Source organism: Gasterosteus aculeatus, chromosome 10 (genome assembly GCF_964276395.1).
Source record: "Gasterosteus aculeatus chromosome 10, fGasAcu3.hap1.1, whole genome shotgun sequence".
Classification (NCBI taxonomy): Eukaryota; Metazoa; Chordata; class Actinopteri; order Perciformes; family Gasterosteidae; genus Gasterosteus; species Gasterosteus aculeatus.
In genome coordinates this window covers 1,128,425-1,150,497 of record NC_135697.1, presented here as the reverse complement: position 1 = coordinate 1,150,497, position 22,073 = coordinate 1,128,425, and the positions used below count along the sequence as shown (strand labels likewise).

The 22,073-nt window shown below is 45.5% G+C and overlaps 1 protein-coding gene across 9 annotated transcripts; it reads left to right on the top strand.

The window, feature by feature from the left end:
• The first annotated feature begins 988 nt into the window (after positions 1 to 988).
• On the top strand, positions 989 to 22,073 carry bag6l (BCL2 associated athanogene 6, like). 9 transcript variants are annotated; one of them, XM_040189185.2, is made up of 23 exons: positions 989 to 1,409; positions 1,500 to 1,617; positions 3,268 to 3,494; positions 3,594 to 3,665; positions 3,761 to 3,883; positions 8,162 to 8,319; positions 9,191 to 9,320; positions 9,942 to 10,127; positions 11,346 to 11,547; positions 11,979 to 12,026; positions 12,149 to 12,435; positions 12,782 to 12,860; positions 14,937 to 15,202; positions 15,282 to 15,531; positions 15,695 to 15,864; positions 16,488 to 16,541; positions 16,640 to 16,742; positions 17,203 to 17,327; positions 17,416 to 17,550; positions 19,170 to 19,349; positions 19,645 to 19,752; positions 19,948 to 20,094; positions 20,747 to 22,073. In XM_040189185.2, the coding sequence occupies exons 1-23, from the start codon at positions 1,347 to 1,349 to the stop codon at positions 20,843 to 20,845; spliced, it is 3,330 nt and encodes a 1,109-aa protein (XP_040045119.2). In that variant the 5' UTR covers positions 989 to 1,346; the 3' UTR covers positions 20,846 to 22,073. The 9 variants fall into 9 exon arrangements, with proteins under 9 accessions (XP_040045119.2, XP_077937403.1, XP_077937400.1 ...); XM_040189184.2 differs by having other exon boundaries at positions 991 to 1,409; positions 11,346 to 11,553; XM_078081277.1 differs by lacking the exon at positions 19,170 to 19,349.

Below are 22,073 nucleotides of genomic sequence, written 5' to 3'. Positions count from 1 at the left end.
GAAATTGAAATGATAGAACCGTGAGAAAGCTGAGGTTCGGGAAGATAAATTATAAAGCTAAACGTTTGTGATTAAAGTGTTTCACTTTCCTGTCCCAAAGAGACCTGTCAGTTTACAAGGAAGTGGTCCGGAATGCTACCACCGCGCTGTATCCCTTAAAGAAACCTCAAATCCACTTAAAGCCCCCCAAGGCACTTCACATTCAGAGAGAACACACCGTCTACGTGTACCTGTTGGTCCAGCGGTTATTAAGCCCACTCCATGGCAGATGGCAGTTCGATTCCTCCAGAAATCGCGAGCAACGCAACCCGAAGGATCGGCCCACCTCAGGTCTCAGGTCTCGGGTCTCAGGTCTCGGGTCTCGGGAGAGGCGTCACGCGACGCTCCCGCTGCTGTTTGTCGAGTAGTGGCCTCGGCGAACCTCTGTGTCGTCCTACGACTCTGCCACAGCCCGGCGAGGAAAGGACAGCTCGTGAAGGGTGAGAGGTGCGGACAGGTCTCCTTCTCCCGCCTGCGCCGCCCCCTGCTGCCACACCTTCACCAGCGGCTACCTGCACGGCAGCCACGGAACCGGCACGAGCGCTTTTGCGCACGTGCACACGCTCTCTCACACGCACACACACGTACACAAAGACACGCGCGTAAGCGCGCAAGCATGGAACACTCACGTACACACAGACACATGTATGGACATGCACACACAGTCGCGCGTGGGTTCTGAATATAAGTTTGAAGAAAAGAATACAGAGAGATATCGATGGAAGATACATCCAACTTTAAAACATCGAATTCTAAATTCTTCCGCTAAAACAGCCAACGTTAACAAGTTATACAAAGCAATACTATAAATATCATGGACATCATAATACTAGTAATAACAATACTAGTTGTAGTCCTTGTACTATCTGGTGGTATAACCATATATTTAGCGGAGAATACAAACACGTCCAACATGAACAGTTTTAAAAGCGACAGCTTGCAGGCATCAAACAGGCGCTTCTGATTACGTCATCGGGGTCTTGTGACGTTGCGTTCAGTACGGTGGTTCATTTTGGGAACTCTAACCTGGTAATCTAACGGAACCCGTCATAAACTGGGATTGTAATTCCCAAGGAGTGTCGTTTAGCAGACTAGACGTCGGGTTGAGACAGACGTCCGCGGCGGGGGACATCTCCGGGCTGCTGAGCACGATACCCGGGGTGGGCTGATGTTAGCTGACTGGCTAAGCTAATAACATCAACAAGGCACTGCAGCCGTCTCTCCTGTCATTTCACCCTTTATTGGTCTGCTGGTGGCTGAAGGCTGTTTTATCTCAGACATTGGGGCGTGTGGCTGAGTCTAGCGGTATGATAGAAGTCACCGTGAAGACGTTGGACTCTCAGAGCAGGAGCTACAAAGTCAGAGGCGAGGTAATCCTCATTCAAACACCGCTTCACTTCGACTCCTCTGCCCCCCTCCCGTTTCAATGACACGTATGGAACTGTGTGTTGTGCCACTAGCTGACAGTGAAGCAGTTCAAGGAACACATATCATCATCAGTGGAGATCCCAGCAGACAAGCAGAGGCTCATCTACCAGGGCAGGGTGCTGCAGGATGAGCGGCCGCTGAGTGAATACCGTGAGTACCTGCAGCATGGTCACACGATGGGTCATAACCTCCGCCTCACTTCAAGATCGACACACACAAGAATATTGGTTACTTTAGCTCACGTTGCGGCTCCATTGTCTGCATTCCCAACTACTGAGACAAAGTGAAATGCATTGGTCCGAAGGTGAGCATCACCTGGATAGTGTGGATACCACATCTATGTATACGTGCCATGCCAGGTAAACCGTAACCTTGAAATAAGTAGACTTGTGCAATCATATTCCTTAGGTTTTCTTTAAGTCCTTCACATTAGTTCAAATGTTATTCATTCAACTATAGTTCAACACCTACACTTTTAGGGGTCAATGGAGACTGGCATTGATTCTTCGAAGGTCTGTCACTATCTCACACACAATAAAAACATTTACTTTAAAGGACATAGACTTAAGTCGGGCGCATGCTTCTGCGTCTGCGTCGTTGCGTCGACACACTGGTTTCAATTCATGGTTCTAAAGCCTAGTTTATGCTTCTGCGTTTTCAGAGGGACACAGACGCAAGACTCCCTTGCGTGTCCCTTGCGTCGCTTTTCACACCTCCTTGCGTGCGTCGACCCATTTTTCAAGGCTTCCGTGGAAAGCGACCCAAGCGACGCAGCCTCCCGCAGCGCACAAGGTTGTGATTGGTCCGCTAACTACGTCCTTTACGGAGTCTCACATTTCCCTTTTCATAGCACAATACCGCCATTATTAAAACGAAGAATGTTTACGAGAGAACGCATCAGATTGAAGAACTTTTGTGGGAAGAAATGCGTAAATATGAGCACTTCTACAAGCCGTCATTGGCGGACTATAAGGACGCCGGATGGCCTCTGATTCATGGAGGGAGATCTCCACAAACGAGGGGAACAAAGTTGTGGAGGAAAATACGGGACAAATGTGCCCTTGATGAAAAGCAGCAGTGTCGATGCACGTGGCAATAAAGTCTATGATAAATAAATAAAGCAACCAACCACACACAAAGACGTGACTCTCTAGGTCGTCTTCAACAAAACACGTGACTCCACCTGTTGTTCTGGAGGTGAATCGCTCTGCAACACACGCGAGACTTTACAACCAGGAAGTGAAACGAGGGGATCGACACAGAAGCATGCGGCAGCCTTAAAAGTCTTGCTTTGTTGTCGTTGGTTGGTTTATTTATTTATCATAGAAGGTGTGAAAAGACACGCAAGGGGGTCTAGCGTCTGCGTCGCTCTGAAAACGCAGAAGCATAAACTAGGCTTTAATTGATAAAATGCCAATGGAAGTTTTAATAAGCCAGAAATATTGTTTGCTGATTTGTCTAAATGTTCCTTTTGGATCCCTCTTTCATATAGAATGTGTCTGTATTACCTGGTCTAGCTGGGTATTTTTATTTTCTTCTATGTCATTATCAGCTGTTACCAAATAACTGCTTGTGTTTTACCCTGCTATGTCCTTTTAGTGCTGATATTCTAGTATGATCCTCAGTTTGGTAGAATATGAAGTGCAATTGATCACCAGAGATACTGCTAAGACATTTTAAAAGACATTTACTATCAACCTTGATCTGGAACCCTAGTAAATTACAAATATTCATTTTAAGATATTCCAATATATATTCATATTTGACAGTGTGAAGTCTGTTCCTTTGTTTCTCCATCAGATGTAGATGAGAAGGTAATCCACTTGGTAGAGCGTGCCCCACCTCAGGCGACCACCTCTGGAGCTGAGGGGGTGGATGATTCTACCAGGGGACCAGATGGTGGAAGCAGCATTAGCAGCAGCCGTGCCTCTACCTCCCCCCAAGGTGCACCGCATGATCGCAACAGCTATGTGATGCTGGGGACCTTCAACCTGCCGGTCAACATCATGGACCAACAGCAAATCCAGGTGGGGATGACCCTGCTACGTCAAAACCAAAGCTTCGGCATCATCTTCTAGAGGCAAGAATAATCTCATGCCTTGTGATGGCTGCATTTTGTTTTGTAGATGTCTGTTCAGCAGATGAGGACTGGAGTCGGTGAAGCTGGAAGGAACTCAAGGGTCAGCACTAGCTCCGGGGTAATGAATCATTATTCACCAGTCATCATCTCATCGGTCTTTAAACCCTTCAGTCTTCCTCTTCCTGTGCAGCTGACTGATGTCTGTGTTCGCAGAGCAATGGGTCGGTGGACTTGCGGATTAACTTGGACCATTCGGTGCAGAGTGAGCCCAGAATGAGGCTGCAGCTGGCAGGGAACCTGCTGAGAGACGCTCATGCTCTAATCTACAGGCTGGAGGTACGGTCCACTCAACTCTTCTGTTACTAAACACATTGGTACACCGAAGTGTATTTAGTGATTGTAACGTCATCCATTGATTTGTGTTCTGTCATTTTGAAGCTGCGAGTCTGGCGATTTTACGCCCTCAAGTATCCCCCGCTTTATGGTCTGTTTCAAGACCATCATTTTAACCAACTGTATGAACCATTTCAATACGGTTTCCGATCTCATCACAGCATAGAAACTACCCTCTTCGAATTGTTGTGGAATATTTCAATAAAACTAGTTTGAGAGAACGATTTGTTTTAATGTTTATCTAATAAAAGCAGAGTCTTGATGAATGATCAAAGCTGCAAACGTCCATTTATTGCTTGCAAGCAGGAGGTCAAATACACAAGCACATATCACTGAGGAAATGGCGTCTCTGAGCAGTAACAAGGCTGACTTTTTATACACACATGTGAAGGCCATCCTTTGTGGCAGGTACGAGAAGTTGCAAACAAAGTTGAGATAAGAACCAAGGTTAAGATGGCGGTAACACACAGTTCCATTTTTACCATTACAAAAGTCATCAACAATCTCCTCTGATGACCACTCCCTCAACATCCTGATACTTCTTGACTTCAGTGCAGCCCTCGACCCCATCGACTACTCCACCCTCCTTTCCTATCTCGATTCTTCCCTCCACATTACTGACACTGTAAAATGGTTCAAATCATACCTCTCCGACCGCAGACAATTCATTAGCATCAACAGATCCAAGTCACCCATGTCCTCCAAAACCTCCACTGGGCACCCGTACAGCACATAATCCAGTTCAAGATTATTCTCATTACATACAAAGCCCTTCACAACATCACTCCATCATACCTTTCCAACCTCCTACATCAACACGCTCCCAACCTCTGACCCACCGATGGCAACCTCCTTACCCTACTGAGTCCCTGCATCGCCCTAGAGGGACAGGGCCTTCTCCATCGCTGCCTCCTCACTCTGGAACCCCTCATTCATTCTTCGACACTCGCCACTTTTAAAACTACCCTAAACCAACCTATTTAAATCTGCTTTAAGTCATTAATGTATTTTTTATTTTCTTTTTTCTCATGTCATCAATTTTGTTCTAATTGTTTTTAACATGTAAAGGGTCTTCAAGTGCCTTTTAAAGCCCATGTATAATATGTAATTATGTAAAATATGTATTAGTGGTCACCTTTGCATTAGCTTCACTCTGCAGGGGAGATGTTGCCACTGACAGAAAGACAAAATTAGTCAAAATGCTTGCTAGTAAGTGTCAATAAAGGCTATGTCAACTGTCTCTTTAACACCACAGAAAGGGATCGGAGCATGCTTGGTAAGTGTATGTTCCTTTGGAAAATAATAAAGCACTATGAAATATTTCCTAATTGTTACATGTCATAAGTATATTTCAACCATAAGGATACAAACCCAGAAGAACACGAAACAAGAAAGGGCAATTTAATCAAATAAGCCGATTTACAACTTGCTATAGATAAAAGCCGTTATAAGTATAATTAAAGTGCTACAATTTGTTTTCTTTTATTTGGTGCTATGGAAAAATTGTTGACTCGTATGGACTGATTTACCGCTCAACCTCACCTTAAAATAGACGATTAAAACATTATTTTGACATTATTCAGGCATGTCAGAGTCCACTTGGGAAGGAAGTAACCACAGTTTATTAAAACCCTTCACCTGTGAAGCCGTTTTCAGAATGAGTGTCCGTAGACTCATTTTGTGTGTAGACGAGAGACCTAAACATTGAGGGAACAAATCTGTTTGAATATATATTACTTTGGAAGTTACATCATTTTAAAGTTTATTTTCAGGATTTCTGTTAATCCTGTGTTTTTGTTATGTATGTTGGAGCTATTTATTTGTTGTTAATATTTAGTTATTTATTCAGTAGTTGTATTTAATTGTTTTTTCTGTTTTAAATAATAGAAAATGTAGTTATTTGTGTATGCATGGTTTGTTTGCTAATAAGCTGGGTAAATATTCATTACAGAAAAATAAGTAATGTAACGAATGGACTCAGGAGACAGGCTCAGACCCAAGAGCAGAGCTCTCAATGTTTAATTTGGGACGACAGGCAACTGTAGACTCAAGGGATAAGGCAGTACTGGGAATCCTGGGACAGGCAGTGGTTCAGAGACACAGGATGGCAAGAGACATATCTGATTCAGGGAATAGGCAGGTTCGTAGTCGAGAGAAGGCGGAAGGTCGATACATGGAAGCTCACTGGTTCTACGGGAATTCAGGGGCAGAGAAACAAAGGGTTCAGCCGAGAAGCGTACTTGCAATACCTCACACTTTGATCGCTGCGTCGGACTGCTCTTATAGGTCTCCTCTCTCGTGGGTGTTCCGAATTCCAGTGATTGGCTCCAGAGGACGCATCCTCCCTCGCAGGTGTTCAGAATTATGGTGATTGGCTCCGGAGGACGCGTTCTTCGGCGCCCCCTTGCGGCCTCCTGCCGCCATGCTGGGGTTGAGACCTCACAAGTAATCTCTCTAACCCTAACTACAGGATTTATACTTCGTCATTGTAAACACTACTTTCGAATTAGCACAGTCAAACTTTAATTGTAAATTAAGCAATTGACTAAGGTAAGCTGATTATTTAACCGCGTTCAACAATAAAAAACGAGAAAGTTGGCGACCGGGGAGCCACTGGACCCGAAGGGACGACACTATCCCTGCATAGAAAAGTTGGTTTAGCATGGTTAGGCTGCTGCTGCTGTGTCAAAAAATGGATAAAGCACTTATTCCGAAGCCTGTTTTATTATTTGTTGACAGTTAACATCGGATTAGCTATCTAGCCAGCCACCTGCTAAACATTAGCATAATAAAACCACTGTAAACTCAAAGTGTTTTCCTTTTTGCTAATCACTCCACAGTACTGGCCTAATGTACCCAAAGGTCTGTCCCTTGTGGACCCTCAGTTGTCCTCCTGCTCGTACTAACGGGGGTCTGAGGGTCATCCCCCACACTGAGAGACCGCCCTATATCCTCTTCCCCATTTGTTTTTTCACTTCACAATGTCTTTTAAATTTGCAGCTCTGCCACATATTTCCATAGGTAGAGACACTGAAATTGTATAAACCTAATTACAGAACACAGCAGAGAGGGACTTCAAGATGAAGGTCATGGCATTTTTCATGAAATTATGTTTGTATTATGTTTATTTGTTTTTATGACTGAATGGGGGCGGCATGGTGGTGTGGTGGTTAGCACTGTCGCCTCACAGCAAGAAGGTCCTGGGTTCGACTCCATCCAGAGGCCTTTCTGTGTGGAGTCTGCATGTTCTCCCCGTGTCTGCGTGGGTTCTCTCCGGGTTCTCTGGCTTCCTCCCACAGTCCAAAGACATGTTCTGGGGAACAGGTTAATTGGGGACTCTAAATTGCCAGTAGGTGTGTGAATATGAGTGTGAATAGTTGTATGTCTCTGTGTTAGTCCTGCGATTGGCTGGCGACCAGTCCAGGATGTACCCCGTCTATCACCCAAAGTTGGCTGGGATGGACTCCAGCCCCCCTGCGTGCAGGATAAGCGCTTTGACAATGGATGGACTGCAAAACCATGAAATATTCTCGCAGTGGCCCCTATACTTGCAGATGCATAGTAAATGCATTTAATATATTCTAACTACTACGTAGCTATTACATTGTTGCCCCCATGGAAGGTCCTACTATCAGCTACTACCAGTGTCTGTTTGCATTGGAACTGGACTTTTGGATGTTCATTACCACTGGTTGACTGGTACATTTACACAATACACACAACAACTATGTGTATTGCGCATGTATGTGTTGTCTCATTTGACAAAGATAATTTCTAGTGTTAAAGCAGGGCTTATCTTCAATGCTGTAGAGCTTACCTGCTTATTGGGCGACTGTGGGTGAGTGGGGAGCACGGTCGTCCTCCAATCAGAGGGTTGTTGGTTCGATCCCAGGCCCGGCTAACCCGCATGTCGTTGTGTCCTTGGGCAAGACACTTAACCCAACATTGCTCCTGAAGCTACGACTACAGTGTGTGAATGGTAGTTACTGATGTGCAGGTGTCACTGTGTATGGTTCTCCTGTCATCAGTGTATGAATGGGTGTGAATGGGTGAATGATGTCATGTAGTGTTAAAGCGCTTTGAGTGGTCAGAAGACTAGAAAAGCGCTATACAAGTACAGTCCATTTACCATTACCATTTATTAGATAGATGCATCAAATTCCATGAACCAACCTAACAGACTGAGTGCACATTGTATTGTGATATGTTCATGTGTTGTAGGGAGAGTCCAGTGACAGCAGATCCCATTCACAGCCAGAGTTCCCTCAGTCCTCTTCCTCCACAGTTAGAGGGACTGGAGCATCTCAACTAATGGACACCCGCTCCCCTCCTACTCCATTATCCACGCAGGCAGAGGAATCAGCCAACAGCGAGCCCAAGTAAGTCAGACATTCTGACCGGCAAAGAGAATGTAATCAGCAGCTGGGGTTAAGTACAGGGCAAGAAGTGTGCTCCTATGGGCGGGGCTCAAGGCCTTCATCCCTGAGAAGCAAAGAAGAGCCAGGCTGAGGGTTACCACAGATTGTAAGGATTGGACCATATGTATGCAAATTTCAGCTTTGCCTAGCACCTGATCGTCTAATGTCTAGTCGAGGCCTATCAGCCACAGTCTGGTGCCCACTGTGCCATGTGGTGGAGGATAGTTAAAGATCTGAGGGTGCTTTTGCAAGGCTGGAATCGGCCGATTTGTCTTTGAAGGACGAACTAATCAACCAAATTACGAAGATGTCCTGGAAGAAAACTTGCTTCTTTCTGCTGTGACAAGTTACCTAACTCTGAGGAGGGTTTTTTCCAGCAGTAGATTGCTACATGCCCCAGATCGGGACCCTGTATTGGCCTGGCCAACCTCCAGACCTGAATCCCATTGAAAACCTATGGAATGTGATCAAGAGGAAGATGGATGGTCACAAGCCATCAAACAAAGCTGAGCTGGAGCATGAAGGAATGCCATAAGTCACCCAACAGCAATGGGAACGACTGGTGGAGAGCATGCCAGGACGATGAAAGCTGTCATTGTAAAGCAAGGTTATCAAACAATTAGTGTTGTGTTGTTTAAAAATGAATTTGAACTTGTTTTCTTTGCATTATTTGAGATCTGAAAACATGTTTCTTGTTATTTTATTAAATCAGAATTAATCACATTGTAATGTTGTAATTGTAAATCTTCATGGGAGCATTCCATCAGCTTTCTTTATCATATGGTTGATCTATTTCTGTGGCGCTGTCTCCTCCTGTTCTGTATGTCCTCAGCCACCCCAGTCCAGCAGACCTGGTGGAGGTTCTGTCTGAGGTCAGGAGGGTGGAGGAGAGGTTACGGCCCTTCATAGAGAGGACCCACTCAATACTTGTGGCAGCCACCTCAGCAGACTACAACAACAATGTAAGAGGGCCTGCGGCTACTTAAGGAAGAGAAAATCACCAATAAGAACAAATGAAGCTTGTTTACTGATGCACATGCTGCTGAAAAATGATACAGCTCTGCCATTTTTAATGGACAAATAGTGTCCATCAACAGCACCCGCCTGAATAGGTTTTTTGTCCACATACCGACTGTTCTGGGGTAGTTACTTGTACCCCTATAGGACCTTTCAAGTCTTCAAACAGCTCAAGCCACTGAAAACTAAATGGTACCCAGTGTTTCCCCTACAATTCAATCAGGGTCACTCCATACTCCCAAGAAAGTCTGTTTTTATGTATCTATACCGAGATATAGATTGTCATTTCATAGCATGCATTAAATAAAAATTGGTAACTAACCATCAGCGATTGGCAAATACAAACCGCTGGAGATATGCACCATCTTTTCTATAGAGCTATCATTCCAAAATGTGTCTTGGACACAAAACCAGGACCAGTGGACCATCGAGTCGCCTATCCTTTGATCGAAGGACGACCCGCTCCCCCACTGGATCAGTTACTAATACGTGTTTGTTTTGTTTCAGGTCCAACATTTGGCCTAAAATCTCCACAAGCAGTTTAATAAAATAGTCTACTTTCACAGACCCAGGAAAGGGAGCAGAACCAGCACCTTCTCAACCAGGTCGGAGATGCCCTGCGACTCCTTGGCAACGGCTTAGTTGTGCTCGGTGACCTACGCTGTAACTTGGCAATCTCTCCCCCACGTCCCCTGTACGTGGCCCGTCCAATGGCTCTGCTGCCGCCTGGTCTGCCTCACATGGCTGTTCCAGTAGGTGGCACTCTGATGTTCTATGATATCATTTCTGTCAGCTGTGGAGAAAAGTGAGAATGTCATTTATTAGGGCTCATCTTACATGTAAGCTGCTTGGTGGGTTTTTGGGAGGCTGATATTGAAGCACACAAAGGGATTATGTTATTGTTAACTAATACACAGGCTCTGAGGTCATGGCCAAATAGTGCTTTTCTTTTGACCTACTTCAGACACTCAACGTAACCACATTAATGAAACGGTTACGTTGTGATACCGTTTCCTGGTTCATGATCCTGATTGTAGGTTCCAAAGATTTTAGCAGAGCGTAAACTTTAATCTGGCACGTGGCTGTGGTCATGTACACATAGCTCACACTCATTAGTGAAAGCAAAAACGTGTTTTATTTATTAAGAGTCTCCGTACAAGTTGGTGAATACAGCTTCCCTTCTTCCTTAGTATTGCGGTTTCTCTTGACACACTCATAGGTCCGAAGAATAATCCACTTTAATTCCGTGAAATAACACGGTCAGAAAAACTGTTCCACTCACTGCTACTCTCCCTACTAACTGCCGCCACGTGTGTCCGTGTCAGTCCGTAACTTATGTGTAATTAATACTGTAGCAGCGATATCGTTACCACCATCGGGTTTCGTCAAGGACGCACGGATACACGGGTCTACTGGGCAATATGTTTTTATTTTCTCGTTCGCAGTGAGCAGGTTTCATTTATTTGTAGTGTTGCTCTCCTCTGCTCCGCTCCTCGGCCTGGCCCCTGAGCGTCTGCTCCAGTGTCTCTCGCTCCAGGTCCTGCTCACTGCTTTTCAAAAGGGAGACAATCAGTCCGGATCACTTCCACCTGTGCTTCTTAATCACCTGACGGCACCGTCTCCCGAACCACTGTCCCGCTCTCCCCTCTGCACCTGAGCTAACCACACCCCGCCACCACAAATACATTAACAAATGAGACATCCTCTGAATACAGTTTGTGTGTGCTACATAGATGAACAGAAGCTAAACAAGTTGTTCTGGTGAAGGAGGAGTTGATGAGTCTGCCTGTATTCTGGTGGTACCACAAAAGATACTCCTGTAACTCTAATCAAGTGGCAGTTTGCTCTTGCTATTGAGAGTAGTGGAAATATACCAGAGGTCTTTACAAAACGTTGTACACAAGTAACCGTTGCATTCAAACGTCACCAAGTCTGTCTCCTTGAAGGACATCACGTATTTCTGTCTCCAGATCAACTTAGGGACAACAGTGACCATGACATCTAATGGGAGACCGACAGCTGAAGGACAACACCAGCCGCCTCACGGCGCTGGCCTATCGGATCAGCCTTCTCTGTCCAATAGGACCAGTCACCAACAAGGACCGGGAGGACCACGAGTAATCCAGATCACCCACCAGGCCATGGAGCCTGTGGTCATGATGCAGATGAATGGTGATGGTGTGACTATCAATGCCAGTATCTCATGCATATCAATGGGAATTATGGAGCAGGAGGAGTATATGGAAGGACCACATCCCAGTCAGACAGACTAGTGAAGTCATGAATTTTGCACAGATCATCTGCATTAGCAGAAACAATTCATGTGGAATAAATATACAGATACCTTATCCTTTTGCTAAACAAAACATAATGTTCTTTATATTATTTACACAATGGCATGTCATTTCTCTTTCCGGTAACACGTTTACACATGCGCTCATAGAAAATGTGTCGCTGTCCGGCCGTCTGCACGCCCCTCCTTTCCCAAAACTGTGAACCTAGGAGAAACCCTGACATAGAAATGAATAATTAAGAAAGATGAAAGTATGAATGCCAGGACATCCAGACATCCAGTTACATACAACTCTTCTTTTGTTGAACAGGTGAGGCAGCTTCCGGGTCTCAGGTCCCAGGACTGCCGAACACTGCAGGTACTGCCCAGCCTAGTGCTGCTCTGTGATAGGGTGATTGTTGCTATGGTAATAATTGTCTCCTTACAGTTGCAGTGATTAATTTGGGTCACAGTCGATGAGTGGACACTCTTTGTTTTCAGGAATACCCTCTGAGTTCATGCAGGCCATTGTGCACCAGATGTCCCACCAAGCCGCCGCCATGGCCCCTGCAGTGTCAGCTGGCCCCCCAGCACAGGTGGAGTCTGTCGCTAGCTCAGCTTCTAACATGGAGGGAGCTGCTTCCACACAGCACCCCCAACCTGCTGGGACAAGGGTTGTTATCAACAGACCATCCTTCTCCCCCCACATCCCTCAACCTGTAGGACCGCGAGGAACCACCATCCGCCTGAGGGCCACAGTACCCGCAGCTGGTCAACAGCTGGAGCAGGTAACCCCAGCGCAGAGGGAAAAGGGTCAACATTATCAATTCATCCTTGTTTTCTTGATGAATGTAAGAAACCACTTTAAAAAACATTAAAATGACACAAATGGTAAGATGTTTGAGGGCCGAGCCCAAAATCATTTTCACCGAGTCATAGCATAAAAAACACAGGGACATTACAAAAAATCACATTTTCAAATTATTTTATTTTAAAATGAATTGGAAGATTCAAATTTTATTCATATGCTGATTCATTTGAAGTTGATCTTTAGCTATGTTCACAGAGTATTTAATACTCCCAGATTAATAAATTTGTTGTTATCCTTGCCCTCCCTCACCCCACTGTGAGCAGGGCCCCCCTCCGGCTCCCTCCTCCCTTACCCGGATGATCAGTGGTCTGGTTGGACAGCTCCTGATGGCGGGGCAGCCAGGTCAGTGTCAACTATTCCGTATAGATATCTTTACAAAGTACAACAGTAGCTGAACATGCCACTTGTTTTTGTTACTTCTCTCTTGTTATTTATAGATATTTATTGATAAGACGGATCTGCGTATACAGTGCATCCGGAAAGTATTCACATCGCTTCACTTTTTCCACATTTTGTCCTGTTACAGCCTTATTCCAAAATGGATTAAATTCATTATTTTCCTCCACATTCTACATACAACAACCCATAATGCCAAAGCGAAAACTGCTTTTTGAAATTTTTTTCAAATCTGTTAAAAATAAAGAACGAAAACATAACATGTACATAAGTATTCACAGCCTTTGCTCAATACTGAAGTACCTTTGGCAGCAATTACAGCCTCAAGTCTTCTTGGGTATGATTCCACAAGCATGGCACACCTATTTCTGGGCAGTTTCTCTCATTCTTCTTTGCAGAACCTCTCAAGTTCTATCAGGTTGGATGGGGAGCGTCGGTGCACAGCCATTTTCAGATCTCTCCAGAGATCTTCAATCGGGTTCAAGTCAGGGCTCTGGCTGGGCCACTCAAGGACATTCACAGAGTTGTGCCGAAGCCACTCCTTTGTTATCTTGGCTGTTGTCTTCGGGTCGTTGTCCTGTTGGAAGATGAACTGTCCCAGTCTGAGGTCCAGAGCGCTTTGGAGCATGTTTTCATCGAGGATGTCTCTGTACATTGCTGCATTCATCTTTCCCTCAATCCTGACTCGTCTCCCAGTTCCTCCTGCTGAAAAACATCCCCACAGCATGATGCTGCCACCACCATGCTTCACTGTAGGGATGGTATTGTGGTGATGAGCAGTGCCTAGTTTCCTCCAGACATGACGCTTGGCATTCAGGCCAAAGAGTTCAATCTTTGTTTCATCAGACCAGAGAATTTTGTTTCTCATGGTCTGAGAGTCCTTCAGGTGCTTTTTTGCAAACATTTTACTGAGGAGTGGCTTCCGTCTGGCCACTCTACCAAACAGGCCTGATTTGTGGAGTGCTGCAGAGATGGTTGTCCTTCTGGAAGGTTCTCCTCTCTTCATAGAACTGGAGCTCTGTCAGAGTGACCATCGGGTTCCTGGTCACCTCCCTGACTAAGGCCCTTCTCCCCCGATCGCTCAGTCTGGCTGGGCGGCCGACTCTAGGAAGAGTCCTGGTGGTTCCAAACTTCTTCCCTTTCCGGATGATGGAGGCCACTGTGCTCATTGGGACTTTCAATGCTGCAGAAATCTTTCTGTACCCTTCGCCAGATCTGTGCCTCGATACAATTCTGTCTCAAAGGTCTACAGATAATTCCTTGGACTTCATGGTTTGGTTTATGCTCTGAGATGCACTGTCAACTGTGATACCTTATATAGACAGGTGTATGCCTTTCTCAATCATGTCCAATCAACTGAATTTAGCACAGGTGGACTCCAATCAAGTTGTAGAAACATCTGAAGGATGATCAGTGGAAACGGGATGAACCTGAGCTATATTTTGAGGGTCATGGCAAAGGCTGTGAATACTTATGTAGGCCTACATGTTATGTTTTCGTTCTTTCTTTTTAACAGATTTGCAAAACTTTGCAAAAAACTGTTTTCACTTTGTCATTATGGGTTGTTGTGTGTAGAATGTTGAGGAAAATAATGAATTTAATCCATTTTGGAATAAGGCTGTAACAAAACAAAATGTGGAAAAAGTGAAGCGCTGTGAATACTTTCCGGACGCACTGTATGTGGTGGGTGAATTTTATGGTGCTTCGGTCCAAACTGTAGTTGTAAGGATGTAAATGCACATTGACAGTCATTGCAACAAAGCTTACTAAAATCAATAAGTTATCTCTACAGCTCAACTGATAAACTGACCAGGATAATATATCAATCGATAATAATTGATTAAAGATATATATTGCAATTATGCAAATGTAGATGAATTAGAAACAGTCTCACCCACCAGAGAGCTTTGACAAATTAGTGATACTCAGTATGTATCCCACTTCATAAATAAAAATCCTGAATGTGAGAGATCCGTATCCCGATTTTTTTATTCATGTTGTTTTTGGTTACCCCCCCTCCAGGGGACCCCATGTCCACATCCTCTTTGGCCAGCTCTCAGTCCTCCATCTCTACCTCGTCCTCCACCGTGTCTCCCCCCATTCCCTCTGCTAACACCTCCGGACAGACATCCACCCACACCACCAACACTCCGTCAACTGGCCAGCCCACAGAGGGAAGTCCTGAAGGACATTTGGCCCAGCTACTGGGCTCTGTGCTTGGTGGAGCAGCTCCCTCCATCACCGTGACACTGCCAGCCTTCTTCCAGGGCCTTTCGGACTTCACACAGGTCAGTTCACAGAAAAGTGTACTGGTTTGTTTGTACTAAACAAAGCCATAAACGTGTTGGGTTTTTTGTGTCTGCCCAGCCAGCTGAGCGTAGGGCTGCCGCCCCAGTCCCCCCTCAGTCCAGTGGTCCCTCTCCTACTCTAGCCGGCGGCGATTCAGGTGGAGACTCTCTGAGCCCGGAGCTGTTCACTGGCATCGTGCAGGGAGTGCTGTCCACCATGATGAGCTCTCTGGGGGCCCAGCAGGGCAACGGAGAGAGCATCGCCCAGTTCATCCAGAGACTGTCCCAGACCAGCAACCTTTTCTCGCAGGGCTCTGGAGACGCTGTGGGTGAGTCGTAGATCAGCACACTGCAGCAGGAGGTTAACAGTAACCTCCTCGTCACGTTTCAGGTTCCAGCCAGTGTGCTGGGATCGGGCCAAAACATTGAACACATCTCCAATCATCCCAGCATCTCCACGATTGTTGTTGATGTGCTGACTCATCCCGGCAGGGTTTTTTGGTGACCTTCTGTCCGTGGTGTGTCAGAGCTTCTCCATGGTAGACATGGTCTTGCTGCTTCATGGGAACGCCCAGCCTCTGAGTCGCATCCAGCCCCAGCTCACTGACTTCTTCAATGAGCACTACCTGCAGGGCAGAGAGCCCAGTGACGCCAACATAGAGGTGAGAACTGTACACTCCCTCACACTGCTGTCATATAGCAATCTGAAGCTGATGTATTGTATTTCTATTTCATCCTGTGACACCTGCTTGTTAACTGTCCACACACGAGCAGGTTCTCAGGTCTGAAGTAGACCCTGGGGATGTCTTCGTTCAGGTAGCGCTGAAACATTTTGAAACGAAATCCCGATTTGCAATTGCAAATTTTCATTTATTGTTCAAGCTTAATAACGTTGCCCACAGTGCCACACTTCGGCTATCAGGCCCACACACACATGCTTCTTCACCAGGACAAAGGGACAATCCAGAGTGAAAAATGTCTGTGTGCATTAGGATGGTTATTTCTGTATTGTTTTAACCCATTCAGCTTCCACGTCTTTGTAAGTTGTGTGTTCATTCACAGTCCTGGCCTTGAGTATATACCTTGCAGCCAAATTATCCAGAGAAATAGAAGTATTGGGTTGGGACTCTGTGTAGGTATGTACTAGATATGAAATGAGTCAATTCTAAATGTAAGAAAATGCATCGGGCCATTCTGAGCTGACAGTGTGGAGTGCTGTTTGTATCTGTTGATTTTTTCCTCGGTGTTACACAGTAAAGAGCATCCCACATTGTCCTCTCTGCAGATAGCAGCCGAGCAGCTGATTAACGGATTGGAGGAGTACATAGCAGAGAGCTTTGTAAGAACGCCCTCTCCCACACACACACCTCTGCAGTCCATCTAAAGCATGTGTAGTGATACACATTGGTGGGTTGTGTCTGTGCGTGTCCTGTCTAGGCCACAGTGACAGTGCGGGACGGAGTGGACATCGTTCAGACCAACCTGTCTTTCCTCAGACAGCAGTTCACGCAGATGGCCTCCCTTATCCTGCACCCCAATGGTACGTACGTTCAGTCAGTTGGTGGCTGACCAACTGGTTGCCCCTCCAGCTCAGCTCAAGTCCACGTGTTTAATGTCTTATGTAGAACAGTGTTCCACAACCTTTTTTACCTCACAAGCAGTTTATGTCAGACAATATTTTGCGGACTGGAATAACTGGCGGGTAGTAGTCCGACCGACGGGGGGCTGGGGGGGGGGGGAGTCGTCGCACGCTACTAGTCCATTTAATAGCGCTGCATGAAAGTACCCTTGAGACGTATCCACGAGTCATGTGCATTATCTGAGGAGCTGAAGCAAAGTTCGATGAGTAAAGAGATTGTGAAAGAGCGGCTGTTTTCAGTGATTAAACTGATCGTTCTCATTAGAGGTGCCGTGTGGCCTCTCCTCCTCACACCACCCACTGCATCTCCTAACATGTTATGGTATCTTTGATGTGAAGATGAGGTGGTGTTTTCATGCAGATATCACGTTTGGCCCCCGCCTGCTGCTGCTGTGCACACAGGGCCTGTTTGAGTGTCTGGCTCTGAACCTGTACTGCCTACGAGGAGAGCAGAGATGTCTGACGGCCGTCATCACCCAGCGCCTTGTGAGTACTCATCATGTCTGAGCCGAGCATTATGTGATACAGGCGCCTGCTCCCTATTGGCCCTTACTGCATGTTTCTGTGTGTATAGAGGAGGATGTCTGCAGAAGTCAATCCCAGTCTGGTCAACTGGCTGACCAGTATGATGTCTATGAGGCTGCATGTGATTCTGGAAAACAATCCGGTGACTGAGGACCACATCCAGCACTACATCATCTACACACAGGTAATTAGGAGTCACACCTTTAAAAAAAACTAAGACGGGTTGTGCGTTACTTTAAGAGTCAATCAATAAGAACATTATTCAGGGCTTCGTTATTTAGTTGATTCAAACACACTAATTGTTTTAATTTGTGCTGATAATTTTAGCTGCTGTCCTGCACACCAACACCTTTATTGGTCATTCTGAAGTTGAGTTTGATAAGAAAATGTGGATGTAACTTTCAAAAAGAGAGTCATCTATTCCTAATTTTCTCCTGTTGCGATGCTTGCTATTTGGTGGGCATAAGTGACCGATGATTATAGTTCATAGGATCGGTCCTTTGGAAATATTGGCTATAATGAACCACTTTATGTCACTGCGAACAACTTATGTAGCAGGAACGGTCCAGATGCAGAAAAACTGCATGACGAAAGCTCCCCTAGACCAGCGATTCCCAAAGTGTGGGCCGCGAAGGTACTGCAGGTGGGGCGCGAGAGGTCATTTACAATAAATAAATAAATAGTTTAATTTTCAATTTTTAAAAGTTTGAAATTAATATAAAAATATTTATGATGCGGCACATTAGTTATGTGAAACATTAGTTGATAAAGCACAAACTATTTAAACGGACAGATTAATAAAACAATGAGGCTCTCGCTCGAAACGGCTGCTCTTGTCCGCTTGTCGTTGTTCAACAAACGGGGCGCCCTCTTGCAGTATTAAAGTAAATATATCGCATTTTCTGCACTCCCAGGCGCACTTAAAAGGCTTTAATTTTCTCGAAAAACGACAGTGCCTTATAATCCGGAGCACCTTATATATATGGATCAATTGGTTACTCGGTGGATCCATACTGGTTGTACACGGCGCTCAAGGCGCTCTGCCAAACATGCCAAAGCTCGTCTACGACGGCGAGATGCTGAGCAGCGCTCAAGCGCGTGAGATATGGAGATATGTTTCAGGGCGCTCGGAGAAACAAAGTTGTCGTTCTCGCCGAGCACTTCATGAGATTAAAGAGCGAGAGACGGCGCCCTTTTCTCTACAGTAGCTGAACCATCTTAACGGAGAAAATAAGTTAGAGAAAAGGGGCCGAAGATTTAAGGCGTGGATGACGAGGGGGCGGCGGGAGCGGACGCACCTCGCGACATCGATCGGACCCTGAAAGCACCGTCTCCCCCTAAATGAAAAAAAAAAAAACAACGAGTGTGTAGAAAACTCCTTCGAGCACGAGCAGTGATTCTCCTCGCGAGCAACGAAGTTCACGTTTCGCAAGCGAGCAAATACCTCGCGATGACCTACCTTGCTTGCGGATGTTTGATTTTGGTTAAATTGTTAAGGTCATTTAATCATTATGTTTTGATCAGAGTTGTGATTAAAGGTTTGGGTGGGCCGCGAAAGATTTTCAGATTTCAAAGTGGGCCGCGGCATTCTTGAGTTTGGGAACCGCTGCCCTAGACAAATACACATAATGCGATTTGCCTTGGCTTCGACCATGCCAGCTATCAATGTGATGTACTACTCACTCTGACCCACTCCACATCCGGTACAGTCTGAGGTCAATGCGTCTGTCAGCTAGCAGCTGCAGTACTAATGTAAACATTGTCATGGGAACGAATGGGTCATGTGATCATCCCATATGTCAGATGGAGGACAGTTTGTCTCCGGCTCCAGCCACCACAGCAGTGGAGGCCCCTGGAGAGAGGGGAGCATCACCTGGAGTAAAACCGGTCTTATCAGGGGACAGGTCGTGTCCTGGCTGGGGCCCGACAGGCCGGGAGGAGGCGTCCCCTGGGGTGGAGTCATGGGCAGCAGCTGTTCCACCTGTAAGGAATTAGTTTTTTTTCCCAGGATTACATGGATATCAAGTACTGATTACTTTTGAAATACGACATTAAAGAAGCCCCTCCAATCTGGCACAAAGCTGAGAACTGGAAGCTCTTCATCCAATCCGACGTGTTGCTATAGCAATCTTTAAACCTTTCAGAGCTAAGTCCTGTTCACGATAGAAGTGGATACAGCAGAACAGTGATAGTAATCAGAGCATTGTTGCCTTGCTATGAATTTACAGTTTTGTGAATTAGAGTTATAACCCGTTCATCAGCGGTATGTTTTTGTCAGGAATGGGTTCCAATCATCAGAAATGACATGCTGTCTCAGAGGAAGATGAAAGGCCAGCCGCCGCTGTCCGATGCCTATCTGCACAGCATGCCCGCCAAGCGGAGGAAGGTGAACGGCACACTTTACTATCACAATCAGATAGAATCATATTAGACAATCAGAACCAGGCTAACGATTTACTCTTGCTTCCAGTCTTTGTGCTAAGCTAGGCTAAATACAACCTGAAGACACCTGTGTCCTGGACAGGCAGATATGTCATAATGTTCCTTTTCAGGGGAGTAACAGTAGAATTTGTGTCCTTAGATGACCCAGTGTGAAGGGCCCCACCTGTCCCTGTCAGACGCAGTAGGTCGGGCTGCTCGAGCTGCAGGAGCCCAGCCAGTCACCGACCCAAACTGCCTGCAGGGGGAGCTGGAGACGCCAGAGTTACAGGAAGCATACACCCAACAGGTTATCAGAATTGGTTATCTCACCGGCATTCCGCAACCGCCGTTCCATAGGAACCGGCAAGGCTTATATTATATTTTCCCATTACACCAGCAACCGCCATTCCTTAGCAACCACCGCTCCATGGCAACCGCCAATGATTAGCAGCCGCTGTTCCACAGGAACCGCCAATGATTACATTATATTTTCCCATTACACTAGCAACTGCCGTTCCTTAGCAACCACCGCTCCATGGCAACTGCTGTCCATTAGCATATGCCGCTCTGTAACTGTTGTTGCTTACCAACCTATAGGGGCATCATTATATTTTCGCAACCGCTGTTTCTTAGCAACTGCCGTTCCGTAGAAACCGCCTTTCCGTAGCGACCGCCGTTCCGTAGCGACCGCCTTTCCTCATAAACTGCCGTTCGTTAGCTTAGCAAACCGCCATTTATTAGCAACCGCTGTTCCTTAGTAAGGGTTGAAAAGACTTGGTGGTGACCTGTCAACAGAACTGAAGTCCTTTTTGACAGCTTTGAAGACCTGAGAAACCTTGTCAACAGTTTAGCTGTAGACCCTCTTCTCATCCCACCTTCCATCAGTCGTATATGAAAAGCAGGAGTTTTTATATGAAGGCCATTCTCTCAGTAACTTGCATTCACTGTCCCCCTGCCAGGTGAAGAGTGACATCAGAGAGCGTGTGAGAGACAATCCGAACTACAACACTCAGCGATTCCCAAACACACACCAAGCTTTCTCTGTCGAAGACAGCTAATCTTCCTCAGCGCTGTGCGACCAGCAGGCACTCAACAGACCACCCGCAGCATGGAACTCTGGGTTGTGTTGTGTGCTATCATCCCCTTCCCACCTCAGAATTCAATGAATTCTGACTTTTTGGTCTGGATGGAGAAACCTGCTGACTGGACTTTCCATAGCATAGAGTTAAGAGCTGTGAACTAAGTGGCTCATTTCCTTTGGACACCTCTGAGGAACTTATGATGTAGTAGCTTAGTGAAATGTCAGTATACTTCACACTCAATAAGAAAGTAACAATATTACATTGAAAAAGGTCATAATTTTAGAAAAGTACAGTTGTAAAATTGTGATGGAAAAAGTGTTTGTCTTGAAATATTGTATTGAAGTCAAATTTAAAGCCTAAACCTTAACAATTCTGACCGATACTAATGGTTCCTTTTAGTAACTGGTCACATTGTGTCAACACGTCATTTGCACCAACTATTAGTAGCTTGTACATATGTGGACTGAAGATGTGAAATCATGCACAATCAACGTAATCGTTAGGCTTTCTCGCCGTAAAGACGTAGAGAAAACCAAATTTGCAAAAAAAATCCCCAAAAGGCAAAACACAAAATCCAGAAAAAACTCTTTAAACTGTTGATTCGCAAAACATGTAGGTACGGGCATAGATACTTCACAAAACACTGAATGACAATCTGACAGGGAACAACAGAAAGACATACCTATATATAGGAGGGGAAACTAACCAGACACAGGAGAAACAAATCAGGCACACAATCAGGGAGATAGAGGACAGGTGAATGACAACGGGCAAAGGGCGGAGTCTACGGACGATGACAACAAACACATGACGAAATAAACAAACCGTGGCATAACAAAACACACAGCAATCACAATGAACGTTTCTTAGACCCCAGAGATCTTTACATTGATCTACTCACTCTACCTTTTATCCAAATATTCCGCTTTATCCTCTGCTTATTTATCCTGGTACTACATTGTCGTTCTATCATGTGCTGAAAATGTTGCATTCTTGATCTGTACAAGGAAAAGATGAAAATAATTGCAAATTGTTCATAGTAAATGGTAAGTGATATCATAGAGCTCCATCAGTATTGTTGCTCCGTGCGTGTGCGTGTCTTGCACACAATGATCTGCCACAGCGTCATCATGAGGCTCCATTCAAACTGAATGTCTGCTTTGTGCTTGTTAACATGACTGGAATAAATTAATTCATGAATACA

Excerpts from the sequence above, each read along its gene's own strand:
- bag6l (XM_040189184.2), top strand. The coding sequence starts at position 1,347 with ATGATAGAAGTCACCGTGAAGACGTTGGACTCTCAGAGCAGGAGCTAC. Across the intron at positions 1,410-1,499 it reads GCTACAAAGTCAGAGGCGAG|CTGACAGTGAAGCAGTTCAA; the intron begins GTAATCCTCATT and ends TTGTGCCACTAG. Across the intron at positions 12,027-12,148 it reads AGGACTGCCGAACACTGCAG|GAATACCCTCTGAGTTCATG; the intron begins GTACTGCCCAGC and ends CTTTGTTTTCAG.